The sequence below is a fragment of the Lepisosteus platostomus genome, chromosome 15 (assembly GCF_059453375.1).
Source record: "Lepisosteus platostomus isolate fLepPlt1 chromosome 15, fLepPlt1.hap1, whole genome shotgun sequence".
Taxonomy (NCBI): Eukaryota; Metazoa; Chordata; class Actinopteri; order Semionotiformes; family Lepisosteidae; genus Lepisosteus; species Lepisosteus platostomus.
Genome location: NC_142625.1, coordinates 5,005,201 through 5,032,033, shown reverse-complemented (window position 1 = coordinate 5,032,033; position 26,833 = coordinate 5,005,201). Strand labels below are relative to the sequence as shown.

The window sequence follows — 26,833 nt, the reverse complement described above, 5'->3', positions numbered from 1 at the left end:
AGCCCAGGCTCTGGGCAGACGCACCACTGCTCAGCTTTCCCGGACAGTGCACTGCTGCACAAGTTCCCTGCTGCTGTACTGATAGATGTAGGATGAACCCACACGCTGGGTGAGACAGGTGACAGTACCAGGTGCCCTATCATGACTAATGCTGGCTCACTCCACAGCTTTGCCATGACAGTAAACCTGACAGTGAATCTTTTAATTTATAGCACGCTTATCTCACTTCGTAGTCTTAAATAAAATTAAGCAAAACTAGAATAAAAAGATCAAGAACATACAAAGTATGGGTATACCAAGTAGGGTAGGTGACTGATTTTATTGGGGTCCAAATTAAATAAATATTGAGTTGGCTTGTAAATCCCTTGTTCCTCTCACTGTCCTTGCTTTACTGACCAACTGTTCACTTATTCTTTCCAGCTGGTTTCAACTGCTGCTTCTTCTGAAATACGCTTCTGGTTCTTATTAGCACCATCAGCACACTGCCTTTCTGCAATGACATAGTGCTGTCTCAGACACCATGTGATAACAGTAATAACACTACAATTGCAAAATGATTATAAATGATCAACATTTCGTCAACAGGTGATCAGTCCAGATTAAAAATATATAGGGTTCCCTGAAGCTACTGAAAATAAACTGCAAATGAAAGTTCAGGAGATTAGAATTCATATTGCTCTGATTTCTCTGTCTTCCCCATCATTGTCCGTCATCTCATCGAATGTGTTTCCTTGGTCCGGGACCTCAAGCAGTGCTGGAAATATTAAAACAAGCTCAACTGGGAATCACACAGTACCGAATTGTGTGGCTTTCAGAAGCTGGAAACAGCACATCAATGGATAAACCATCATGGTGAAAATGTGCAGTGTTGACAGTTCTCAAAACTGACACAATGCGGTTTCTTTTTTTATGCAGGACAACGCTTTGAAACTCCTGGATACAAAAGTACAAGAACTGGTAGATGCACATGAGATTGATCCTGAAGTGAAAAATGAGATTAAAGCCTACGTCCTGAAGTCAGCTCAGTATGAATTAAATGATGCTATAGAATGGTAATTATTTTTAAAATTATGATAGCAGATCAGTTTTTATACCTACCTGATTTGTGCTACAGTAGGTGTTGGAATGCCTTATTTGTATGTTTTCATGCTGTGGATCACAGATACAAACCCTACAACCATGTGCAGAGAGAATGAGGCAGTGTTGGGCAGACTATTCATGACCGAGGCTCCAGGAGAGAAGGTTTTAAGTCAGAGGTCTAGTAATCAGACGTTCCTAAAATAAATTTGACAGCCACTCTCTATAATATTGCTCCGATTGCATAACCAGAATCTGGTGTCCAAGACCAAGAACAAGGTTCTCTTGCATGGCATAATTTTGAAGAAGAACAGCTTCTGTGTTATCATAAAAGTCATGTTAGTAGAAGGATATATTTGGGAAGAATGTGTATTTAAGCAGGGCAATATGGTGGTGCAGTGATTAGCATTGCAGCCTTGCAGTGCTGGGACCTGGGGCACTATATGTGTGGAATTTGTATGTTCTTCTTTTGTTCATGTGGGTTTTATCTAGGTGCTCTGTTTCACTCCCACAGTCCATTGATGGTCGGTTATTTGGTTTCTGTAAAATTGGCCCATGTATGAGTCTTTGCGAGTGTGTGTGAGAGTGTGCGAGTGTGTGTGTGTGTGTGTGGTGATGGACAGGTGTCCTGTGCAGGGTGTATCCTGCCAAATGCTTCCTGGGACAGGCAGCAGGCCACTGAGACCCTGAATTGGCTGAAAGTGATATGATAAACATACAGTAAATGCTGCTTTGGAAAGAATATATGTGACCACCAGAAGTATACAGTTATCATATAATTCCTTCCTCTCATGTTCTCAGTCAGTTTAAACACAGACTCCTTTGGTACTGAGCTACATGACAGGTGTCCTGCTTTTAAACATGTCAAAATACAGTCTCTGCAAATTCTAGAAGTATTTATGGAAAAAAATGATCAAATGAAAACTTAATTAGAAGTCTGATTGAACAATATTTGATAAATTTTATTTCATATAGTTCCTCTCATGAATCTCAAGGCATTGTATAATAAAACAGTCGGCCAAAAGACACGGGCATATGCAAATTAAAACTGTCAACTGAATTAAAAGCCTGAGTATAAAAGTGAGTTTTAAGACAGAATTTGAATGTGACTTTATATGGGCTGGGTAATCATTCCATTGCCTTGGAGCCCCAGAACAGAAAGCATAGTGTCTGGAGTCACATATTGGGATCTGAAAGAAGACCAGAGTCCTCAAAGTGCAAAAGACTTAAAGGGAGCTAAACCATTCAACTTAAAGGTAGGAATCAGTTATTCTAAAATCTACAGCTTCCTAGTGCATGCAAGGAAACTCAAGCAGCTGATATATGCTCATCCTTTTAAGTTGAGTTAAAGTCTGAGTAGTTGAGGTCTGCACATGCTGTAACCTTTTTGCTTAATATGTTTGGATACAGCAGCAAGTGCTAAATTACAATAACAAAACAAAACACAATAAGCATGCATTAACTTTTCTAAAGATAACTGTTACTGATAAGTGGAATGTTACAAAGATAAAAAAAACCTTCAAAACTGTATTAGCATGAGCTTTATATTCATGATCTGGATCAAAACGCACCGTCAATAACCAAACTGAGGTTGATAAGAAGAGCTATGAGTCTGGTTCAGTTTCATCTGATTTTTTTACATCTAAGCAGAATGATAAGGCAGATAGTTCTTAAGTAATGTTACACTTTGTGCAAATGAACTTGGGTGTAATCAGAGCAGCAATGAAAGATGATGTTATAACTATGAAGAATCTGACCCAAAATGGAACATAAACATAGTAAAAACATGTAACCTAGCTGTGTTGAGAAAGAACAACAACCCCTTTAAAACAATTTGTTTTCTATTACATAAATAGAAGAATAGTTTTTAAAATAATCCAGACAGTGACAGCAATGACAGTAATTACAACATCCATATCTAATTTATTTACCAGTCTATCTTGGGTTAAAAACTACAGCGCAAACAGATAATGAACCAGAGGCAGCAGGCATCAACAGATTAATAATAATAATAATAATAATAATAATAATAATAATAATAATAATAATAATAATAATAATTGCTTACACTTATATAGCACTTTTCTGGACACTCCACTCAAAGTGCTTTACAGGTAATGGGGATCCCCTCCACCTCCACCAGTGTGCAGCCCCACCTGGATGATGCGACGGCAGCCATAGTGCACCAGAACGCTCACCACACATCAGCTATCAGTGGGGAGGAGAGCAGAGTAATGAAGCCAATTTATAGATGAGGATTATTAGGAGGCCATGATTGGTAAGGGCCAATGGGAAATTTTGCCAGGACGCCGGGGTTACGGATCATTAGAATCCCTAAACAGAAAGACATGGTTCACACAACTGTTGCCAAAACTGCTGGCTGATAATTACTGAGCAGGCTAGAGTATATGTTTTATGTTTTGTAATTGGGGGATGAAGAGCAGAAGTAAAACTTCAGACCTTGATGGAAATGATTCATTGAAAACATGGGTGATAATGGGACAGAGAATTTCAAAATGTGAATGCAGAAGGACCTTGTGAATAGGATGTAGGTAAATATTATTATATTATATAAAGAGCTACAGTATATGATTATAGCTATAATATTGACCCCTCTTGGATGTCTACCACATTTTGCTGTTACAAGATCAGATTGTAACACATTTAAACAGGATTTTTTGTGTGATTTATAAAACATATGTAACATTTTAATGGGGCATTATCATTTTTATTGTGACAGAACATTTTAAGGCAAAATAAAAAAACTGAAAAATCCAGCTTTGACAAGTAGTCACCCCCTGAGACCTTAAGCATTTAACATGTACAGTAGTTGCTCTTTTGAGGCAGCAGTTAGAGGCTCATGTCTTTTGCAGTGTGTTGTACCCAGCTTTTCACATCTTGTGAGGTTAATTTTTGCCCACTCTTCCTTGCGGAATTGCCCCATGTTGCTCCCTGGGGGAGTGGTGGAGTACAGCGATCTTCAGGTCCTTCCACAGATGTTCTATGGGACTTAAATCTGGACACACTGGGCCACTCAATGACTTCTACCTTCTTCTTTTAAAGCCACTCAAGGGTTGCTTTGCCTTTGGGTTTGGGATCATTGCTGGATTGGGTGCTGGATAATTGATTCATTGTGATGAACAGTGCATGTTGGAATGCGGCGGCAAGGGCCTGGTGACTCTGACAGCAGTTCTGCCTGATGGCAGCTGCAACTTAACTTAACTTAACCAATGTAGAGACTTACTGTAACTGTTCTTACTGTAGGAGTGATACGCTGCCAGGGTCTGGTGTGAGTTAGAAGGCTTGCTGCAGAGTTTTGGATATATTGTAACGTGTTGACAGCAGAGTTAGGGAGCCCACAGAGCAGAAATCGAACCTTGATGTTATAAATGCATGAATCAAGCACTGAGCATTGGACATTGATAGAAATTGCCTAACACGGGCAAGATTTCTGTTGTGAAAAAAGACACCTTAATCGATTTTTTCACGGGGGGCTCAGAAGACAGGAGAGGATCAAGTGTGACACTCAAATTCCTGACTGCGCATGAATGGGGAAGCCATCCACCATTACTGTGAAACCCTTAAGTTTATCCCGCTGAGATGCTGCCCACCAGTAGAATTTCTGTTTCGTCACTGTTTCGCTTCAGAGAATTTGATGTCATGCAAACGGGATAAGTGATGGAGCAGAGAGATCAGAGGAGGAAGAGGTTGTAATGTAAATCTGAGTATCACCTGCAAACAGTAAACTTGAGGACCATGTTTGCATATAATCTGGCTGAGAGGAAGTATATAAACAATAAAAAGCAAGTGGACCAGGACTGAATTCAGCAGCACACCAGGATTGGTAAAACAATGGGGGAACATGAGGAATGGGGGAGAAAAAATGCAAAATGCTGCCTGCCAGTCAGATCAGAGCAGAACCAAAGACAGAACCATTGATAAACAACAATGTCTGCAAGCGATAAAGCAATACTGTATCAAAAGATGCACTGAGATCAAGCAGCATAAGGATACTTATATCTCATATACTGTATATGATCAGACACAATAAGTTAATCATTCACAACCCTAACCAGAACAGTCTCAGTGCTATGATTACAGTGACATCTGGATTGGAATGGTTCAAACAAATCAGTGGCTATCACACGAGCCTGTAATTCATGTGCAACATATTCTAAAACCTTAGAAATACTTGGTCTGCAGTTCATCGTTATATCAGAATCCAAGCCAGGTTTTTTTCAATATAGGAGTGATAGATGCCACCTTTAAGGCAGTAGGGAAAGGGAACTGTTGCTGATGGGCAGATGTCTGACAGATGGGCTTTCAATAGAGAGGTAGTGATAGGATCTAGGCAACAGGAAGTTGTTTTGCAACTGTTAAAAATTTGTGTAAAACAATGTGCAAGTTGAACTGAATTGACCGAGATAAATCCAGAAAACAATTTCAGTTAAATATAAAAGGTCCAGACTATTCTCAGAATTTATTTGTTCACTACAAATCAAGAGCAAGTGTTAAATAAAGCTCCTTTTGCATCTTTACCAGAGTTGGAATTACTGTGTGATGCTACAAAAAGAAGGACACACAAAATACCTAAATAAACCAGAATACCAAGCTGTCCGGAAGGGACTGATTTTACAATCTGCTACTGGAGGACCAATAACAGCATCTAGTCTAGTGGAACTAGTATTCAGTTAACAATAGAAACATAACAGTTATGACACCCGAAGAAGGCTCCACAGCTGAAACATTGTGTTTCTTCTCTATTCTCTTTTCAGCAGGGAATAAACCTTCACTTGTTCCTTTGCTTCCTGCGCATGCTGCCGCAGCTCCCTGCTTGTACTACTGAACAATTATGACGTTGAGTAAGACAGAGACATAGCAAAGTCAGAAGAATGACTCAGCATATCTCTGCTATACAGTATTTTTGGGCATCTGCCAAACACAATGACAGATACAGTCTGACGTACAGACAGTACAGTACAGCTTGAAATGACACAAAATGAAACATGAAACCCTAGCAAGTAATGCAGAGCAAGTCCAGTGTTCAGCAGAAGGAGAAACGGGTTTAATCACTCTGGAGCAGCATTTTGTGTAAATCAATGATTGGTTTCCCATTCTACACTGTCCCAGTGAACAGCAGTCTTTCACAGTCATTATTTAGGGACAGAACCTTGCAGGACCACTTACAGTCCATCAGGCTCACAGTACAACTTAACAACTTAACAGGAGACATGAAGAGAACCCATCAGCTTGGAAATGTGAAGAAGGTAACAGTAGACAAGTGGTCCTTTCAATAGGTACTGATGAAGAAAAGAAAAAAAGAACAAGGTTAAGAATATTAAAAAATTAAAAAATAAATACCCAAAAAGAGAAGTGGGAAGTGTGTCATCAAATCCGATGTTCTTTAGATACCACTTCTCTTTATTGTATAAAGTATAGTCTCTTTTGTCTCAATTCTTTCTTGGATATTCAGGACTCTCGTCCTTTTCTTAGAATGATAAAGGTTTCATGTTAATTTTATGAATCTTGCATGTGCTTGTACGGAGTCAGCATCAATTAAAAGATGTGTCGTTTATTTCCATTGTAAATTTAAGATGTTTTTTTCCATAGCTCGGAAAAATAAATCCATCTCTTTTTAGGTACATGGGTAAAATCCGAATGCCATTTGCTGAGAAGAAATTGACAGAAATTGTGAATCGATGCTTCAAGGACTGCTTCAGAACAAAGCTGCTGAAGAATGCCTTTGCCTGCACCACAGTTGAAGAAGCGAAGAAGCTGGTAAACATTTGATAGAATATTTTAAAGCTAACAAACTCTCGATATTGAATGTTAAATAGCAATTACCTACAGCCGTTTCTTTTTTTAAAAAGTGATTTTGTCTATATATTGTTTGAAAGTGTGTCAAGAAATATGGAACAAGAAATTATTTACTAACTGTATCATTACAAAATATAATCCAGAATTATGTCCTCATAATCCATAAAATGCAGAATCCATCAAATTCTTTTGAATAAGGATATTACTTAGAACCAAAGCATTTGTTTGGTATGTTTGGTATCATATTGTTAAATGTGATGAGTGGTATATAGAAATTAAGTTAGTTTTAAGTTAATTCAATGGGTATTGTTTGGAGTTTTGTCAGTACAATATTCATTGATTATAATTGACTCAGCCCACAATGGCTTGAATCTAAGTGACCAGGCAACATTACTAATATTGAAAAATGACTGTGCCATTCTAAGTCAGTCAGTCTTAGTCACCAAGACAGACTTTTTATGAATGATACCATGCAAACGTGGGGCTCAATCCAGTTTAAACGCAGGAATACAGAGATTGAAAAAATAATATAAGTACCGAAGAGACCAATTTAGGTTTTGTAAAGGGACTGTTGCCTTATACAGATGCAGCCATTCAAAGTGTGCGGTACAGACACGTACCGCAGGTAAGATGACACGGGGTACCGCGGTGCGTGATTGGTTGACCGACAGGGGCACTCGTGATCCGTTGGTCTGTCGTAGAAAAACTTACTGTAAACGTCTTTACTGTGCCCGTTGTAGATATTGAATTTTACCACTGAAGGGAAATCTTAGTAGCTGAGCATAAAAAGAATAGGAGCATACTGTAACGCGTGTGAAGGCCATAAACGATATTAATTTTGGAACGTAAACATACAGTATATGGCTGGTCTCGGTACTTTAAAGAAAAAAATACACACCAGTATTCCATTTCTCCCTAAACATTGTAAGCTTCGAAGTCTTTAACTAACGTGATACCGGAGTCAACAAGCATACTTTTAGAATTTGATTAAAAGGGAATATAATATGGAATCGCGTATCTCAAGAATTTAATAACGGTATGATTATATCCGTGTACTGCGGCAGGGCTGTGTAGGGCTGTTTCGCCTGCCTGATCATGCGAGCTGTCTTGTAGCCTACTGGTCTAGGTGCGTGACTACCAACTGGCAGGTTGTGTGTTCAAATCCAGCTGGTGCTGGACTTTTCATTTTTATGTATTTATTTTTTAATCGCGTAACATAAACATATTACCGTATGCAAACTGTACTGTATACAGTATGTATATGTATATTTAATGTCTTAACTGTGCCCGTTTAATTGAATTAAAAAAAATTATTTAACACGAACATTAAGCTGTTTACATCTTCCGCCTGAGAACAGTCACCCGTTGCTACCCAACGCAGAATGGTGATTGGCTGACACCATCTGACACCCCTCTGATTGGAGAAAAAAGACGTGCTGGTTTGCTATACATACTGTACCAGGAAGAGGATTTCTTTCTATTCAAAACATGTATTTTAAAAGTTTAAGAAGTAAAAACCTTACAGCGTACACAGATTTCTAAACTGATCAGGATCGTTATCTTTGTCTTATGCATAATAATGTTCACCGCTCTGTCCAGAAAATTAATAATAATAATAATAATAAACTTTATTTTATATAGCGTTTTAAACGAATAAGTAATTAGATTGCTCATAAACCTAATCACTTGCTTTTTCTTTTTATTTAGGCTCAGATTTCAACTATAGATCGTATTATTAATAACCATAATAACAACCAACCAACAAAAACAACCATATAAACATAATACCAACCAAAAATATAGATAACAACCACAATACAAAATCAAATATATCAAACCATTTTACTCTCGCAAAGTCCTCCAATTATCATATTCCCGCCCCTTATGCAAAACCAAACCTTCCTCCCATCCCAGTTTATCCTGTTTATCATAAACAAAATCCACCTCAATTTTCAACATAAAGCATTACACAAAATCAATACCCCAACACTCCATACTCAACAACGATAATTCACAAACAGCCAGAATATGTAACTACACATTCCCAAACAGACCTAATTTCCATAGCCCCGCCCCTTATGCAAAACCAACATCCCTCCCCTGTTCTCTCTCTCCCCTGGCGGGGGATAAATAAATAAACATAAACGTTATATTAAATTTATTATATTTATTATATTTATAATAAAATAAATTTATTATTTATTAATAAATAAACAACGGGTTTAGAAATGAGTTATTTCAAGATGAAAAAGAAAACATACACGAAACATGGTTTCATTACGACCAGAATCGGTCTTGAGATATTTTTAACTTGATTTACTGTATTTGAGAGGTATGTCTTAACACCGATACTACAGTGCTTAAGTACTGCTCACGTATATGTTTCTAGGTTTATATTATGCATTTCATACGGTCAAATTACTTTTGAGCAACTAATAAGAAGCGCGAAACGGTATGCGTTTTAGTTTCGTTTTGTGCTGGAACCCGTGGATTGATTAGACATATCAAGTACATACAAGTCATTTTTTAAATGTTGTAGTTCGTCTTGAAAAAATGTTACGAGTACATCATCTATCAACAATTACACAGGTTCTGTTTCCATATTGCGGATTTTGGTTAGGTATTATCAAATCCAGTGGCGCTGTGTTTTAGTTTACTGAGTCCCATGTCACATGGTCTGTGATTGAAACCTGTAAAACCGGTTTAATTCGTCACAGCCAGCACTCTTCAGGTGTGAGGGTCTTCTGCTCAGAATGAAACGCTAAAATGTTTGTGTATATTCTAATGGTAGTGGGGGCAGGGTGTGTGGGAACAGGTTTGGTTGAAATTGCATTGGAGATCTATGTTCTTCACACCTGAAACATTTTCTCTGAAAGCATTTTCTTCCCAGTTTAACCGATCTTGTTACAGCATGTTACAGTTTACTATTATTAACCATATTAATTTTAAGTGCTTAATGTAAAATCTTGTAAAAATATATTTTCATTGTTCAAATATACATTAAGTCTGACTATCATATAATAAGTTAAATACAAAACTAAAGAAAAAATGGGGTTAAATATAATTCAAAATATTTTGCTAACAATGTTAACTGTTTATGAATAATAAAATGTATTAACTGAGGAGTAGGATGGCACAGTTGTTAGTATGTTTTTTGTTTTGTTTCTTTTTCATAAATACAACAGTAGTACCTGATGTCTCAGTGGCTTTCAAAATTAAATTATGCATGCAAACCTGTGAACTAGAAAGATAACTAAGATATCCATCCATTATATTCCATAATATCCATGAAATATATGGCGCTGAAATACAGTATGTGTGACGCATAAAAGACACCAAGGGATTGGGTGAGCTCCCATCACAAAAAAAAAAACTGCGAACCTGCTCTACAGGGACCATAGTACAGTATGGAGACCAAGGCGTTTTACGGGAAGAGACCGGGTGCTTCTGCCGCCCCAGCTTCCAAAGAGCGAAGGGTAAGCAAATACAGCAGACTTCGTCTGAAATACGCGATTACAGCGCATATTACAAGGTATTATTGCCATTTTGAATTTTAAATTCAATTATAATTATTTCTTCATAGCCTGTTCTTCAAGAAAACACCGCACGGGCGAAACGATCTACCACCAGGACAGTAAAAAAGAAAGCGGTAAGACGGAAAAAAAGAAAAGTTTATTTTGACTTCTGTTCCGCGACTTATGAATACTACTGTGTGACTTTATTTCTTACATGAATTATGTTATTTTGCCAAAGGCCGTGGGTCTCTGCTCTCGGCCACTGGCCAGGGTGCCAACCTGTAGAAGCAGCACCTGTATGGAGACATTTCCGCAGCAGCGGGAGCATTACGATGCATTACTGGGGAGGATTGGGAGGCTAGAGTTCCAGCAGTCAGACAGTTGAGCAGCTGTCTCCCGAAAAGTGCCTATCCCCGCCGCGCAGGCTGCAATGCCTGGCGGAAGCTCTGCCCCCCGCAGAGCACACACCGCCTCAGGACACTCCATCCCGGCCTCTCAGTTCACCACCGCGCAGGAATCTGTTGATGCTGTCCCCGCCGCCTATCTCCCCCCAAGAAGCACAACGGAATTCACAGATGCCAGTGGGACGAATAATTCTCCCAGATGTCCAACTGCTACCCATCACCCAGGAGATGGAGGGGGGGTTGTACTTGCAGTGCATCGGCATAGACGGGAAAGCAAGAGCCGACCGCTACGCCGCCCTCGTGTTTCGAAATCTTTTGACTTTTGAAATTTACTGGGGGTGGACCACGTCTGTAAATTTCGATGGGTCCAGAGGCAAAAGTGCCTTGCCTTGCAATCTCCGGGAAACCATTAGTACGATGGTGAATCGGAGATTCTCAACTCTTGCTGCGTACGACTGGAAAAGAATTCGTGATCGGATCAACGAAATGCTTCGTAGGAGGAGGCGGTCTTTTCCTCTTGTCTAACAGTCTGTCCACAAACAAAACATTCCAGTTAGACAAGAGGAATTGAAAAAAAACAATTTTGTCAATGAAAACCGGTGTGTGTGTCTCTCCCTGCTGGATGTCCCTCTCACAAACTGCTGAATGAATAAAATAATTTTATTGAAAACGAGTTTGCGATTGTTTGGTCTTTAAATTCTTGAGATACGTGATTCCATATTATATTCCCTTTTAATCAAATTCTAAAAGTATGCTTGTTGACTCCGGTATCGCGTTAGTTAAAGACTTCGATGCTTAAAATGTTCAGGGAGAAATGGAATACTGGTGTGTATGTTTTCTTTAAAGTACCAAGACCAGCCATATACTGTATGTTTAAGTTCCAAAATTAATATCGTTTATGGACTTCACACGCGTTGCAGTATGCTCAGGCACTAAGTAAAAGGAGATGCTTCGTATTGCTTGACTAATTTTAAAAACTAAGTTATAAATGCAGACACTCCCTCGGTGCGCTGCTCTGGTGCGTCGGCTCCTACACAGTGCCTGTCTGCCGTAAGCGTTACAATATACATACCAAACACTGCTTGTACCCATCTGTCATGCAAATAAAACACCTTGAATTGAATTGAATTGAGGGGAGAAGGGGGTAATACTAAAGCCAATACTGGCTCAATGGGCTTTGACGTGCTAATGCGTTGGTTTAACAGTCCGGGTGTGGCAGGCTTCCAATGTCAGCTCGACTCGATTGGAAGACAATGAACGTATTTTAGCCCTAAATGAATTAATAGCAAACATGGTTTACATAAAATACATTTTTCCAAGAAAGTTTATAATAATACGATCTAGAGTTGAAATCTGAGCCTACTTTAAAAATAAAGGAAAAGCATTTTCAGAGAGCAATCACGCTGTGTTTATGTAGAAAAAGCGATTAGGTTTATGAGCAATCTAATTACCTATTCGCTTAAAACGCTATATAAAATAAAGTTTATTTAGAGATGAATGATCAGTGTCGCAGTTTAAATAATGTGAGTCAGGAAACTAACACAGCGCCACCGGATTTAATAACGCAATAAAAACGCTATAAAATAATGTGACACAGTACAGCACAGTACAATAATACTGACCATGACTTTAGAAGCATAAATTACCTTACACTCAATTTAAACACAAGCTGCCTTTCTGTATGAACCTCTAAGCTGGTTCATACAGAAAATGTAGAAATGCATTAGCCTGATTATGATTAAAAAACACATAATTAAACACGCGTTTGCGATTTAAATCAGAACACGATTTAAATCAATATAAATGTTTATATTGTAACGCATACTGTCCAGCCTCCATTTCTCTATAAAAATTTACTGTTGCACACATACACACAATAGAAGCAGGAACCGCTGTCAGAAGGGAAGATATGTTCAAAATATCGCAAATATCGATCATGTTGAAATATAAAAGTCAATTGATTGTCCATAATATCGCTTACCTATTTTTTCGAAGAAATGTTTGTTAAAATAAAAGTCCAGCACCAGCTGGATTCAAACACACAACCTGCCAGTTGGTAGTCACGCACCTAGACCAGTAGGCTACAAGACAGCTCACATGATCAGGCAGGCGAAACAGCCCTACACAGCCCTGTCGCAGTACACGGATATAATCATACCGTTATTAAATTCTTTAGATACGCGATTCCATATTATATTCCCTTTTAATCAAATTCTAAAAGTATGCTTGTTGACTCCGGTATCACGTTAGTTAAAGACTTCGAAGCTTACAATGTTTAGGGAGAAATGGAATACCGGTGTGTATTTTTCCTTGTGATATTTTAAGCTCTAGTTGAATGATAGGTGTCGCATTTTAAATCATTTTCGTAGCTAGAAATTATGAAATGCCCTGTTAAAAGCAAGGAAGTTTTTATGCCCGTTGAAGTAAAACAAAATGCCTGACAAAGTATGGCTTGGACAGATTCCAAGTGCTTGTACAAATGTGCTAAAGAAATTATACTTTGAGTATACAGCTTGTCCAAAGTCATCCATTATTAATACTATTAGTAATATCTTCAGTAAAGGCTTTGATGCATAAATATTTCTGATAAAGGTAGGTTGTGTACTTTTGTCCAACTGAGCAATCTTGCTTTCTTAAAATATACCAACATTTTAATGACTGATGATTAACATGCTGTAATACACAGTTCAAAATTAAAGGCTCGAATGCTGTACATGAGAGGTTAAGCTCCCCCTGGCGGTTTTATAAGGCGACGCCGGATAGTTAGTCACGTGACACACGTGAACTGCGTGATACCGCGTGATACCGCGACACGCCCACCGGGGTATGCCGCGAAATACCTCACCCATTTTGAATGGCTGCATCTGTAGTTGTAGTGGAAGATTTATATTCCTTATATAAAGAAAATGTTTGCTGCTTTAACATTTTGCAGTTTGAAGCAAGGAGAAAAGTTATCTTTTGTATAGCGTCTGCTTAAAGAGTAACCTTGTCCTTTGAAGGGGAATAAGAAACAGGTCATTTTCTTTTTAAATGTTATTCAAGCCTCATTTCAGAGTTACAGCAAAGCCTTAAAAAAAGATCAAAGAAACAGAGATTAACAGAGATATTTTTTTTTCAGTCTAGAATAAAAGAGATTAAATTGGATATGGATATTTGATTCAAGTATATAAGATTCAAAGGGGTAGAGGTAGGATTAACCTTGGGGACTATTTCACACTTAGTAACAACAAAGAACAGAGCGTCACAGTTGGAAAACAAAAGGGAATTCATTTATAAACAAGGTTGATCTCAGGGGACTGTCAATGAGGGAGATAAATCTCTGTAATCTTGAAGATTTGATCCATGTTTCGAGCTCAGCCGGTACCAACTGACCCTCATTATTCAATCTCCTCGTCCCTCACTATTTAAACCCTCCGTTCACTCCTAGTCCTCACTTGGTATTAGGAATCCATCCTCCTCCTGAGCTTGCCACGTCCTCGGACCTCTGTCCACCGACACACAGACCTTTCTAGCGATGGACCTCTCCACAACCCTTTCGTCTCGCCTCTTTTTGGGATTGTTTGCCTCGAGACCTTCTCTCACCGGACTCTGACCTCTAGCCTGGAACTACTGACCACTCTGCTGCCTCGCTCCTCTCGGACTCGTAGCCATCGGACTCTCTCAGCAACCTGCACAGGGTTCAGAACTGCTCGTTCGTAATCTTCCAGGTATACAAGATCCTAAAGGCTAATAGTGTCACCCAGTGAAAAAAGAACATCTCACAATTGAAAGCTTCATGAGACATTACCTAACTCAGTCAGGTGATTGAAATCCAGACACTTAGAATCAGCTTCATGAAGTTCTACTTGGCTACTAAACTGCCAAAGGTCTGAGAATGGTTTCTATGCATTTGCAACTTTTCTTATGTTCTGAAATTGTGGGAGTTCAAGTACAGATCTCTGCTTATTGAACATAAGGCTTCCTATATAATCAGGACGGTTTTCAACAATAGTACTATATTTACTTATTTGTAGTAGCTATTCCTCAGAGATACCATGAGTAATAAAAATTAAAACCTCTTCTTTTTTTAAAATAGCTACAGCATTCTGTATTCTATATATTTTAATATCTGTGGTTATCAATATGTTTGCATCTAAACAATCATTTGTAATATTTATTGATTTTTAGACAGACCTATTGGTGCCTCTTTCTCTACAGATACCACATCCATCAGGTTGAGAGTGAGCCAGTACATACAGTAAAACAAATCTGGCCAGGGTGCTCTTTACAGTGAGATTGTGTGACTTACTAGCTGTCTGTCATTCCGCTTGATCACCTGAGTCGATATAGTTTGATTTTCGTTGACTCATGAATATACTATACTTATAGCCCCAAGCCTTGCCCGGCCCCAAGTCCAACTTTGTTCACAAACTGTTAAAAAGCCCAGTTCAGGGTGTCTAATTAATTTAGAAGCAAGAACCTGCCTGATGTTACAAGACATACACTCCTCTGAGACTAATGTTGTTATAGTTTACCTTCCCAACCTGAGCATTAGTAGAATAACATCTCTGAATCCTTCATCCTTGGATTCCCAGTGATCTATGAAGTTTCACTGCCCCCTAGCAGAGCTAATCTCCCCATCCCCCCCTCGGCTCCAAAGCTCTAGCTATGGTAACCTCATCCGAGGACAGTCAGGTATTATACAGGTCTCACAAGAAGACCACTCATCCATCTGCTGAAAAAACAGGGCTTAACTATTCAGTAACCAAATCACAAGTGCTCCCTCTCCACTGATCCTTGCCTTACTACAGCGTCCCTAGCTCTTCACTCATGGACTCACAGCTGCTTCCAACTTCTAGAAGAATTGTGACTGATGAACATGCTCCCTCACTCTATCCAAGAGCAAAACATGATTCAAACTCCATCTGGAGTTTGGATCCCTGTTGAACTTTTTTCCCAACCCTTGTGGGGTATGGAGAATCTTTTATTCCAGATAGCCTTTTTATTCACAATATAGTTTCCAGAGACAATGTAGCACCTAACCAATGGCTAAGATAGACTCTCCTTTGCCTTGAGCTGCAAACCAAGTTCTAGAGAGCTAACAATTATTCTTCCCCCTTCTTCAAAGACACCCAGCTTTAATAAATCTGTCATCTTTTGTTCTAGATAACCTAACTAGTTCTTCTGTCCCTTATACTGAGTTGATTTTACTGTCCTCAGCTTGAACATGCCTGAGATCTAGCTTTTGCTTTTCACACCTTGTTTTTTTTCCTGCTGGGAAACCTTGATCTTACTATTCCTCTACAATCCCCTGCAGGTTTTAGAACCACATTATTTTCAATCTAGTAACCATCCAGGTTATTTTGCCCTCTTTGGGGGTAGATAAATCCCCTCCACGATTTACAACCAGATGGTGTTACAGTTCTCCTTGCTGGGTAAGAGAGAGAAAAGGAACCTAGACTGTTTTCAGTTTCTCCAGTCGTAGCAGTGTAAGCCCACTCTCAACTGATCCCACTCTCAACTGATCCCATCTTGCCAGGTCCGCTGTATAATAGTAATAAACTTTATTTTATATAGCGCCTTGAAAGGTGACTTGGACACAGCAACAATCGAGTCTGTGACTATTTTGCATCTTAACATCTCAGACTTCAATAAATTCTAGTACCTAACCCAACATTGCTAAGACAGCTTTCCTCTGCTCTGAGAAGGCTGCTGTCTCTGAACCCCATTAGTGCTTTCCTGTGCTAGTCATACTGGATGCATACTAGCAACACTGAGTACATTGAGTACAATGATTACTGTGTTGAGACAGGATGTTGTTACCACATGGTCACCACAAATCCAAATGTCATAATATCATATAACACAGATTTATTTTTTTTAATTACAGTATATTAATTATTGTGCTTTGCTGCAGCGACTTCCCAATTTTGACCCTTCTGTGTTCTGGATTTCAGCTCTGGACAATGCTTGCCTGCTCCACTATTTTCCTCAAATTGACACTCGCTTTCTTTTGAGAGTGGTGTTTTCATCAGAATTACTACATGAGGCATAATTTCACTTATATGTCCTTCTCACTTTGCTGTATCTTATCTTCTCCCTGCTCTCTCTGAGTTCTTATTCGCACTTCTGATATCACTTTCCATGTCATTGTATCTCTTACTCGTGTTCTCACAGTCTTTCTCTAACTCATCCCATGGCCGCCTCTATGATCTCCTCCGAGATTGTGTACTTAAAGTTGACTCATGTCCCTGAGTCCTTGGCTTGTGGACGATTAGACCCACCAACTCACACAACTCCAGTTCTCACTTCCTCTAGATCGTCCCTTTCAGGGAGTTAGAGTGGATGATCCTTGAGTCGATCTCTTTTGGCTGGACTCACCTACATTACCTTACTGAAACAGCAACGTTTCATTTGCATGCTAATTGGTTTCTGTTTAAGGGCGTCTTTAAATTCTTTTACTCTCCTCGAGCTTCCTTGATTGTTGGTCTTGTGTTCTTTCACATGCATTCGAAGGCTATATGCATGTCTATATTGTTCTTTACGTATACATAATTAAAAATACATATGTAATCCTAAAAAAAAGGCAACATGTTTACAAGAGACAAGACAGTTCCTGTGCACAGGCAGACAGACAAATCATGTACCATTGAGAGTGGAAGAATGAAAGATTTCCACTGAGCATGGGCATTTTGAAAGGGGATAACAATATTTCCAATGAGCACTGAATTGGATATGACACCCATATTTTCCTAAAAACATTAGGAAACAATTGCATTCACTTACAAAAAGATTTACAGTAACTACTAGGACACGAGGAAGTATGTCATAATACTTCATATCTGTGTCAATATTTTTTTTAGAACTGAAGAACCTGACCTGTGAAGTAGTGAGTCCACAGTGAGTCAGTGAGTCCTGTTTGTGAGGACAAGGGTAACTGCTGCAGCTACTCAGATTGCATGTCAGACTCGGATTCAATGGCCAAAAAAGAACGATGGGTGACACTGGTGGTGCATTAGCTGTTACTGAAAACATGAAGCTCATTTAATAGGCTGTCCTACTTCTAAGATATAAGATTTACTGTCCACTAGACACACGGATTCACATGGACACAGGCATTCAGAGTGGCTGCATCTGTATAAAGGCAAGAAAAGGAAAAGCAGAGAATAAAAAAGACATATCATTTGTATTGATTGAATACCTGGATGTTTAGACAGTTTCTAGCCAGGTGTAACTTACTGTATTTTATTTTTCATATGTAATGACCAGGTAACAGAAAAACTGGAAAGTACTATCATGGCAGCTAGCGACTACCTAAGGACTGACCTGGAAAGAGATCTTCACAAAAAAAGGTATATGAGTGCAACCAGTCACAGATGTTATATACTGTGGATGTGTTTTGTATGAATCAAATTATTGTGGGCACAGGACACCTTGTTCCAGGCAGGCACTGGATGAATTTATTCAACTGCAGGTGGGAACAGGTGGTTAGATAATGGAACTTCTATACTATCTATGTTAGTACTGAGAACACACTCTTCATTTGGAAAGGATGTGCTGATCACACACAACTAGGAAACAACTTCCTCAATCGATGATTAACAGGCCATAAACTTCTACTGTGACACAAGCCTTTTTCAGTATGGTGAGAATGTGCAAGGCAGAATCCAGCACAGAAGACTTCATGAATTGTATTCATTTCCTCTACAAGGCACAGTCAGTGACACCGTTTGTATTCTTGGTAACTTGAAGTAAACTAATTGAAAAATGTGCTTTTGTTACAACTAAGCAGCTGCTTGGTGAAGTTCAGACTGAAATATAGCCGTTTTTCACATTGCTGTTCTGTAAAGGTTGTAGACATTCAAACAGCCATATCATATTGTTTGAAAATAAATTCCTGTACTTTACAGAAGCTTTCTATTTTTGCCTCTATGCAGACATTGTTAGGAGTTTTATTTTTAAACATTAAGATTGGGCTTGCTTGCAAATAACTGATGAAATAGAAAAAAAATATCTCCCTGTCTAGTTTATTATACAGTAGTTTAAAATGATTAAGACATACAGTTCTGTCCTTACTTCCAGAGCTGTCTGAACATTCAGTGTATAAGTTTTCCCTTCAGAGGATGAAGCAGGTTGACCGTACGTTAACCCTTTGTTGTAAACTCCAAGGCTGAAGCAGTTTAACCAGTGGGCCGAACTGCAGCCCACTGTTTCCTTTCATTCCTTTCATTCGCTTCTGCTGAAGGATCTTTCTTAGTTGCAGGGACACAGCAGGTAAAGCAATACTGTAAGTGGGTGCATCACCTGAGAGTGAGTTTGTTGACCACTAAAATGTTAGTAGTATTTAAAGGTGTTTCCCAGAATTATTGTTCCATCTAACTTTGTTGAATAATAATATTGACTTATTAAAATATGAATGTGATTTTTTTCTCAGGTGGGTTAGCTTTAAGAGAAGAGTTGTCAATGACAAGTCGGTTCCGATATTGGTGCGATTTACTGCGGCAACCTTAAAGCTCCGAGCGGTAGATGAACAGAAAAAGGAAACCAAGCAGCTGAAAGACCTGTTTCAGCACATGATAGAAGTGGTAAATACTATTTTTTGAGAAATTATTATTACTGAAAATCTCCTTTTTTAACACTTCCAGAATGCTTCCTCCTATATTGTTCACACACAGATTGTGTGATGTTTAAAATATTAAATAGTGATTCTGTCCTTTAGCCACTAAATGGTTCCCTTGTACCTCAGTAGATGCCAATCTCCAGCTAACCAGTGGCATCTCTGGCTGTAGCTGCTGTTGATTTCTCTGCTGTTGATACAGCACTCCTGCTGGGTCAGCCTGCCAGCATCCACACACACAGAGCTATCCAAAGACACGCATTGCTGTTTTATAAGAGAAGCTGTTTTCTTTTTCTCTCACTCCAAGAGTGTGCCACGTGCCAACTATATCCCGGTCACTGCACAAAAAGGGACTTCATAGTGGCAAACCCATCTCCTATTCTGAATGGGGTTTACATAAAAGTAATCTGTGATACAGCAGTGTGATGCTCAACACCATCAAATCTCAAGCGTTGTGTTGGCAGCATGTTAAGAGATGCTTTTCCACAGCAGTGACCAGGATAATTGTCAGTATTGAGAGACAAATGGATGATGCAAAGTATAGGCAAATCCCAGTGGAAAACTTACACAAATCTCCTAAGATCCTAAACCCAGGCAAAAAAAATCACCATTCAGCAGGACAAAGACATAGAATCTCAAAGCAAAATCTATACTGAAGTGATCTGTCAAGAAGAAAGTGAATGTCCTTGAGGAGCCTTGAATTCAGGAAAGAATTTAAAAAATATATCACCAGGTTTGCTCATTGTAATTTATCCCCAATATACCCCCAAAACTTGTCAGAACTAGAGCAATTTTGTCAGGATGAATGGCACATTACCATGATGCTCACTGTACACGTTTATTTGCTGGTGCTCCCAATAAGCATTGGCTTTAAGGAACTGAAAAACTTTGTTTTCTTTGCAGCTTTTGCTGACATTCAGACTCGTTTAACCCATTTAAGAATTTTCAGTTGATTCATTACAGTTTTGTAAAACAAAGAACTGTCTATTTACAGTATGATAACTATAGACATATTTATTTGATATATTTTATTCTAATTTATATTTAAAATACATACTGATGGAAAAAAGTACGCAACACCCCCACCTCCACACTCCCATCAGTGTGGAACAGGCTGAAGACTCATCCGTGAAGAGGACCTGATGCCTCTGCTGACGAGTCCATCACAGCCTCTGTCTGGCCCAAGCCAGTCTGGTGTGACATCTAGGAGGTGTGAGCAGAGGGCCTCTGACAGGTCTCCTTGCTCTAAGGCTAGCAGCATGGAGTCTCACTGTCCTGTCACTGATGAGGGCATTGTGTCTGCCGACACTTTCAGCAGCAGTACAGGTGGCAGATCTAAAACGATCTCTCAAAAGGACCAGTCTGATGTGTCGGTCCTGCTCTGTTGTGATCACTCGAGGGCAACTGGATCTTGGATGGTCATCTGTCCTGCCGGTCTGCCGAAACCCTCTCTGCAGTTGGTATACAGTGGAGCGGCTTACTCCATAGTGTCTGGCAACGTTGGCACATGACATGCCTGCCTACAGCATGCCAGTGGCCCTTGCTTCTGGTGTCATTCAAGGCATTACGGAATGCACAGAAAAGTGACTAAGTGTGGCCTTTTTCTTGCAGTGACCTAAGCTTTGAATTAAGCCTATTTAAAGGTGACCTCATCAGGCATAATTCCACCTGGACCTACAGTAGTTGGTTAAAAATGCACCTAACGAGCTTTCGTGTAATTGGCAAGTTGCAATGCCTCACTGCACAAGCTATATTGCTGGCCAGAGGGCTTAAAACAAACTGACAACCTTTTGTGAAAGTACATAAGCTATAACTATAGTATTTTCATTTCAGAAAATGTTGTGTTTCTTTTTTCCATTAGTATATATATTTAAAACCGCTAAGAAAAACTGTTTATCAAGTCAAAAAATGACCAATTTTCCTTCAGTATATTGTGATATGTAAAGCAAGTGCAAGAAAACTTTCACAAGATTTGTTTTCCATAACATTTGGATTCCCTTTTTGAACTCGTATTGGTGGGTCAGGATGGAGTAGATTTTAATCCCTTCTTTTTATTTGCAGGTTGACAAAGCTCATGAAGGAGTGAAGAAAAGGACACTGCTGTAGGTTGACAAGAAGCATTTTTATGCACTGTGGCTTTTAGACACAAATATGTTACACTTGTTTTTATGACAAATGTGACCCTTGTGAATTGTAAGCCATACAATCAGTTCTTTATTTACTTTACTAAATGCAATGCTAACAGTGGGATTCTTCTTTTTGTGACCTTTCTAAAAATGAGGAATCCAGATGCTTTTTTAATGCAGTTGATAATCATTTAAATAATAACATACAAGACATTATTTCCATATCTACTGTATGTATACTGTGGGCAGCACGGTACGTTTATTATAGGCTTTGTAGAACAAGTTTCAGATTTGCTGCAATTGCCCACCATCTTTACATTTTTAAAGAATGAGATTAGCATAATAGAGAAAAGGGTGGCTTCTACCAAAATCGATTTTTGTCAAAACATAATCATGTTAGTAGCAGCCTTAATGGCCTAGCAGTGTTAAACAGTGTGTCAGTTCCTAGATGTTGTGCAGGGGTGGTTGTTACCAAGTGGTGGGGAAAGCTTTATGGTTAATGTTACCAGCCAGTAGTATAACTTTGCCATCTAGTAGTTTTTTGTATTTTACTCTTTGCACATTTTCACAGATAGTTTAGTAACAGTATTACAGACAAGAATAAACATTTTTGCAAAGAGTTAATGCCTTGTTTTACATTAATGTCAGTAATTTACAGAAATACAAATTAAGTAATTTGCCATAGGTACAGAGCAGCAAGTTTAATGTTTATAAATGTGAAATTAATTGGACCACATACTTAATTTTTCACAGTGTTTAATGGTATTTGTTTAAACTGTGAGAATTATGTGTTAATCAGGAAAGGCATATGCACATTTACATGGTTCATATATAAAAAATATATCTCATAGTTGAAACTCATGATAGGCAGATTTCATTATAGCAAAGTGAAATTCTTATATGTAAATACTGATACAGTAAGTAATCTTTTTCTGTTTTGTGCATATATGACTTGATTTTTAAAATAAACCATAAATTCATTTAAAAATGATGTCATTTTTTTAAAAAATATTCATTTACAGGGAATTTAAAAGTTCACCCTCACTATGGAACCTGGTAATATACAGATGCAGCCACTCAGGACGTGCATTAATCCTTTTTACCCACTGGTGGAACTGTGATTATGGTGTGTGATTCATTGTCCAAAAACATTGATAGGTGGTACATGTGGTGCATTAGATGTTAGTGAAATAATTAAATCATCTAATCTGTTTTCTTACTGTTTATCATCTTTAAATCCACTGTGAAATATAGTTATATGAAATTATGTAACTAAAGGGACATTTTGGTAGCTGACAACAGAAAATAACAGGAGTATAACGTCTGTGAATGTCATAAACAATATAAATTTATTAATATAAATATACATACTGTTTATAGCTGGTAGTAGTAGTTATAAAAAATAAAGTACACTACCGTATTACACCTTCTTCCAAAACATTTTCTGCATCAAAGTCTTTATCTCAGACACTTACTGTGGTTATTTTGGAAACATTTTGACATGCTCCTTCTTATTATTACTAAGTTTATACTTTATAAAAACCTATGTTTTAACCTTTTCTATGAATGCTTGCTGTAATTATTGTTGCAAAAATACGTAATACGTTTTTAAGTCCACTTAATAGGGAATGCTAATATGGAATATTATATGGAAGTAACTTAAGGAAAATTTTGGTAGCTAAAAATAACAGAAGTACAATTATAATCAAGTCACTGAAAGTCATTAATATTAATTTAAGAATGCGGCTAAAAAATAAAAAAAATAAGGTACACAACAGTATTTCACCTTCTTCATAAACATTTTCTGCATCAACATCTTTTAAGTTGGTCACTTGTTGTGGTTATTTTGGGAAGATGTTGACTTGCTCCTTTCACTAGGTCTGTTGTAGTGGAAAATCAAACACCGTTTAGAGAGACATATGGGTGGCTTAGTGGTAGAATTCTGCACTATCATGTGATGGAGTTTGAGTTTGACTCCAGTCAAAACCAAAAAAGGTTTCGTTTTAATAAAATGTCCCTTGGGCATAAAAAAGACTTTTTCTCACAATAAAATAATATGTACATTATATTCACATTTCTGATTATTTTACCTATCACAATATCCCAAGTATTAAAATAAAACTAATAATAAAGTAATGATATAAATTAACCTCCAGACCAACAATCTCCAGAAGGCTCAGAAAGAGCAAGGGAATTTAAAGATGCCCAGAAATCACAATAATTGTATTTTTACATGTATACAGCATTTAGTTTCAAGTACAATTTTGTAATGGCAAAAAAATGTATATTTTTAAATTATAAAATTTTAAATCTAAATTTTAGTTTTTTATACATTTTGATGCTATTTTTGTCTTCTTAATAGTTGCTATAATTATATTATAGTTCAGGTGGGTAGCTGCGTCAGCATGCGTAGGCTGCAAAGGAACAAGTAATAGGTTTATTCCATGCTGAAAAAAAGAAGAAAGAGAACATAACGTTTTGGCCATGGAGCCTTCTTCAGGTGTGAGAGAGACAGGGCAGTAGGCAAAGGTAATGTAGCGGGAGAACAAAGGTTGGGAGGGTGGAGGAGTGAGAGACGGGAGCAGGGGACAGAAAGAGAGGCCAATCAAGAGGTGTAAAGTCAGAATGGGTGCAGAGAGGTGTGAAATGAAACTTCCAATGAATGGAGAAAATTTAAAAGAACAGTAGTCTGTTGTTAAGGGAAGGGAGAATGTGTGTTCCTAATGTGTGATCCTCCTCCCCAAAATCCACAAACCGGACACCCCTGGACGCCCCATCGTATCAGCATGTAACTGTCCAACTACTTACATCTCAGCCTTTCTCGACAGCCTCATGAGACCGCTGGTTGAAGATCTTCCCTCATACATCAAAGACACCAACCACGCGCTCCAACTTTTTAATGATTTCCAATTTCAGGGTACCGAATGCTACATATTACCATGGACATCACATCACTGTACACTGTCATTCCCTATAATGACGGCCTTACAGCCCTCAAGTGTACGCTGGACAAACGCACAGTGCTTGATCCACCCACCCACACCCTGGTATGCCTTGCAGAATTGGTCCTCACACTGAACGCATTCTATTTCAATAATCTTTTTTACCAACAGGTCAGTGGAGTTGCCATGGGCACCAGAATGGGACCCAGCTATGCCAACATTTTTGTCGGCTGGGTAGAAGAATGCTTCTTCGCTTCCTACACTGGCTATGTCCCTGACTTCTACAAACGATATATTGATGACTGTGTCGGTGCCGCCACATGCTCCAACGATCAGCTTGAGTTCTTCCTGCACCATTTCACCAACTTCCACCCGTCCCTCAAATATACGGTTAACATATCTTCCACTACTCTTCCGTTTCTAGACATCAACGTCTCTATCACCTACCTCCGACTGTCCACTTCAGTTTATTACAAACCCACAGATTCACACAGCTACCACCTGTACAGCTCATTTCACCCCAACCACACTAAAAACTCTCTTACTTTTTTACAGTTCCCTAGGTTACGACGACTATGCAGCAACGACATCGACTTCGAGAACCAAGCCCTCGAAATGTACTCATCTTTCATCAACAGAGGATACCCCAGCAGTGTGATTGACAGGGCCCTTGCCCGAGCCAAAAACAGCACCCAGACCATCAACCCGATCAGGAACTCCCGCCATAACAACCGCATTCCTTTGGTGCTTCCTTACCACCCTAACACACTTCCTATCCCCAGGACCATTAACCACAACTTTTCCATCCTACAGGATGATCCCTCCATTGGGGCCCTCTTTTCTGATCGCCCTATCATCTCATATCGCCGACCACCTAATCTGCGTAACCTTCTTGTTCACAGCTCCCTTGACCGCCCTCAACAACCATCCACACCAGGCACTATCCCTTGCAACAGAGCTCGCTCTATCACCTGCAAGTACACATCCACAACCACACTCATTCAAGGCCCCTCAGGACAATTCCGGATAACCCAGACAGCATCTTGTACCTCCAGCAATGTTATTTACTGTATCTCTTGCAGTAAATGCCCAGCCATCTACATTGGAGAAACAGGAAGGAGACTCGGAGACCGCTTCAGAGAACATGTCAGGGCTGTGAAGATTAAAGATCTCTCCAAGCCCATTGTTACTCATTTCACCTCTGACGGCCATGACCACTCTAATCTCTCTGTCTGTGTTCTCAAAGACGGTTTTCCGAACTCATACATCAGAAAGACCACCGAAACTAAAATTATTCTGCAGCTAGGATCACACATTCTCCCTTCCCTTAACAACAGACTACTGTTCTTTTAAATTTTCTCCATTCATTGGAAGTTTCATTTCACACCTCTCTGCACCCATTCTGACTTCACACCTCTTGACTGGCCTCTCTTTCTGTCCCCTGCTCCCGCCTCTCACTCCTCCTCCCTCCCAACCTTTGTTCTCCCGCTACATTACCTTTGCCTACTGCCCTGTCTCTCTCACACCTGAAGAAGGCTCCACGGTCGAAACGTTGTGATCTCTCTCTTCTTTTTTTCAGCATGGAATAAACCTATTACTTGTTCATAATTATATTATATCACATATATATCATATTATGATGTTAGTAGTTTTTACAATTATATGGCTTCATTAGAGGTGTTAAAAAACTGTTTTGAAATTGTTACGATCGTGTCCTGCAAGCCATCTCTCACCTAGTGGTTGCCCTGAGAAACTGTTTCCAGGACTCATCAAGTAATTCCAATTTTCTACAGGTGATCTGCATTTTTTTCTGAAAATAACCACTCTCTAAAGATAGAGCCAATTGGACTCCGTCATTGTATTTTCACCCCCATCCTAGTTTCCAATCTGTACTTATTTTTCCCTTATCCCGGTTTTATTTTATCCCTGTCCCGTGTGATCTCGTCTGCACTCTGATTCCCCAGTAGTAGCCTCAGACCCCTCTCCTGGTGGTCGTGTCACCCTGGATCCCGAAGCCTGTCTGCATTCCTGCCTGTGGTTCTTGACGCCAGGATACTGCTCCAAAGTCGAATGTCCTGTTCTGCCCTGGAGTCTGGCTTAGATCCCACTCTGTAGCCGAAGCTGCTCAAATCTGTGATGGTCTGTCTTGCCAGGGTAGAGATCCCCAGACGCTGACCACCAGCTTCTCACTGCTGAGGCAGTCTGATCAGAATACCGCAGTCTGCTCCCACCCTGCTCCAGAGTATACCAGTCTGATCACGGTCTGATCAGATTGCTGCAGTCTGTTTGCACCCCGCTCCAGAGTATACCGGTCTGATCGCGGTCTGATCAGATTACTGCAGTCTGTTTGTACCCT

General features: G+C 39.1%; 1 protein-coding gene and 1 long non-coding RNA gene across 7 annotated transcripts in view; one reads left to right on the top strand and one right to left on the bottom strand.

The window, feature by feature from the left end:
• LOC148647728 (uncharacterized) overlaps nt 1-26,833 on the bottom strand; it is a 492,485-nt gene that overhangs the window by 137,587 nt on the left and 328,065 nt on the right. The window lies entirely within an intron of this gene.
• The window catches only part of LOC148647738 (uncharacterized), a 187,194-nt gene that overhangs the window by 74,899 nt on the left and 85,462 nt on the right, over nt 1-26,833 (top strand). For 2 of the 6 annotated variants that reach the window (XM_088607661.1, XM_088607660.1), the window contains 5 exons: nt 916-1,052; nt 6,717-6,855; nt 18,062-18,144; nt 19,227-19,377; nt 21,471-22,523. The exons of 3 other annotated variants lie outside the window; for them this stretch is intronic. In XM_088607661.1, coding sequence (XP_088463787.1) covers nt 916-1,052; nt 6,717-6,855; nt 18,062-18,144; nt 19,227-19,377; nt 21,471-21,515 — 555 coding nt within the window. In that variant the 3' untranslated portion in view covers nt 21,516-22,523. Of the gene's footprint in view, nt 1-915; nt 1,053-6,716; nt 6,856-14,240; nt 14,521-18,061; nt 18,145-19,226; nt 19,378-21,470; nt 22,524-26,833 lie in introns of those variants that run through there. One more of the 6 variants, XR_015926655.1, reaches the window with a different exon arrangement.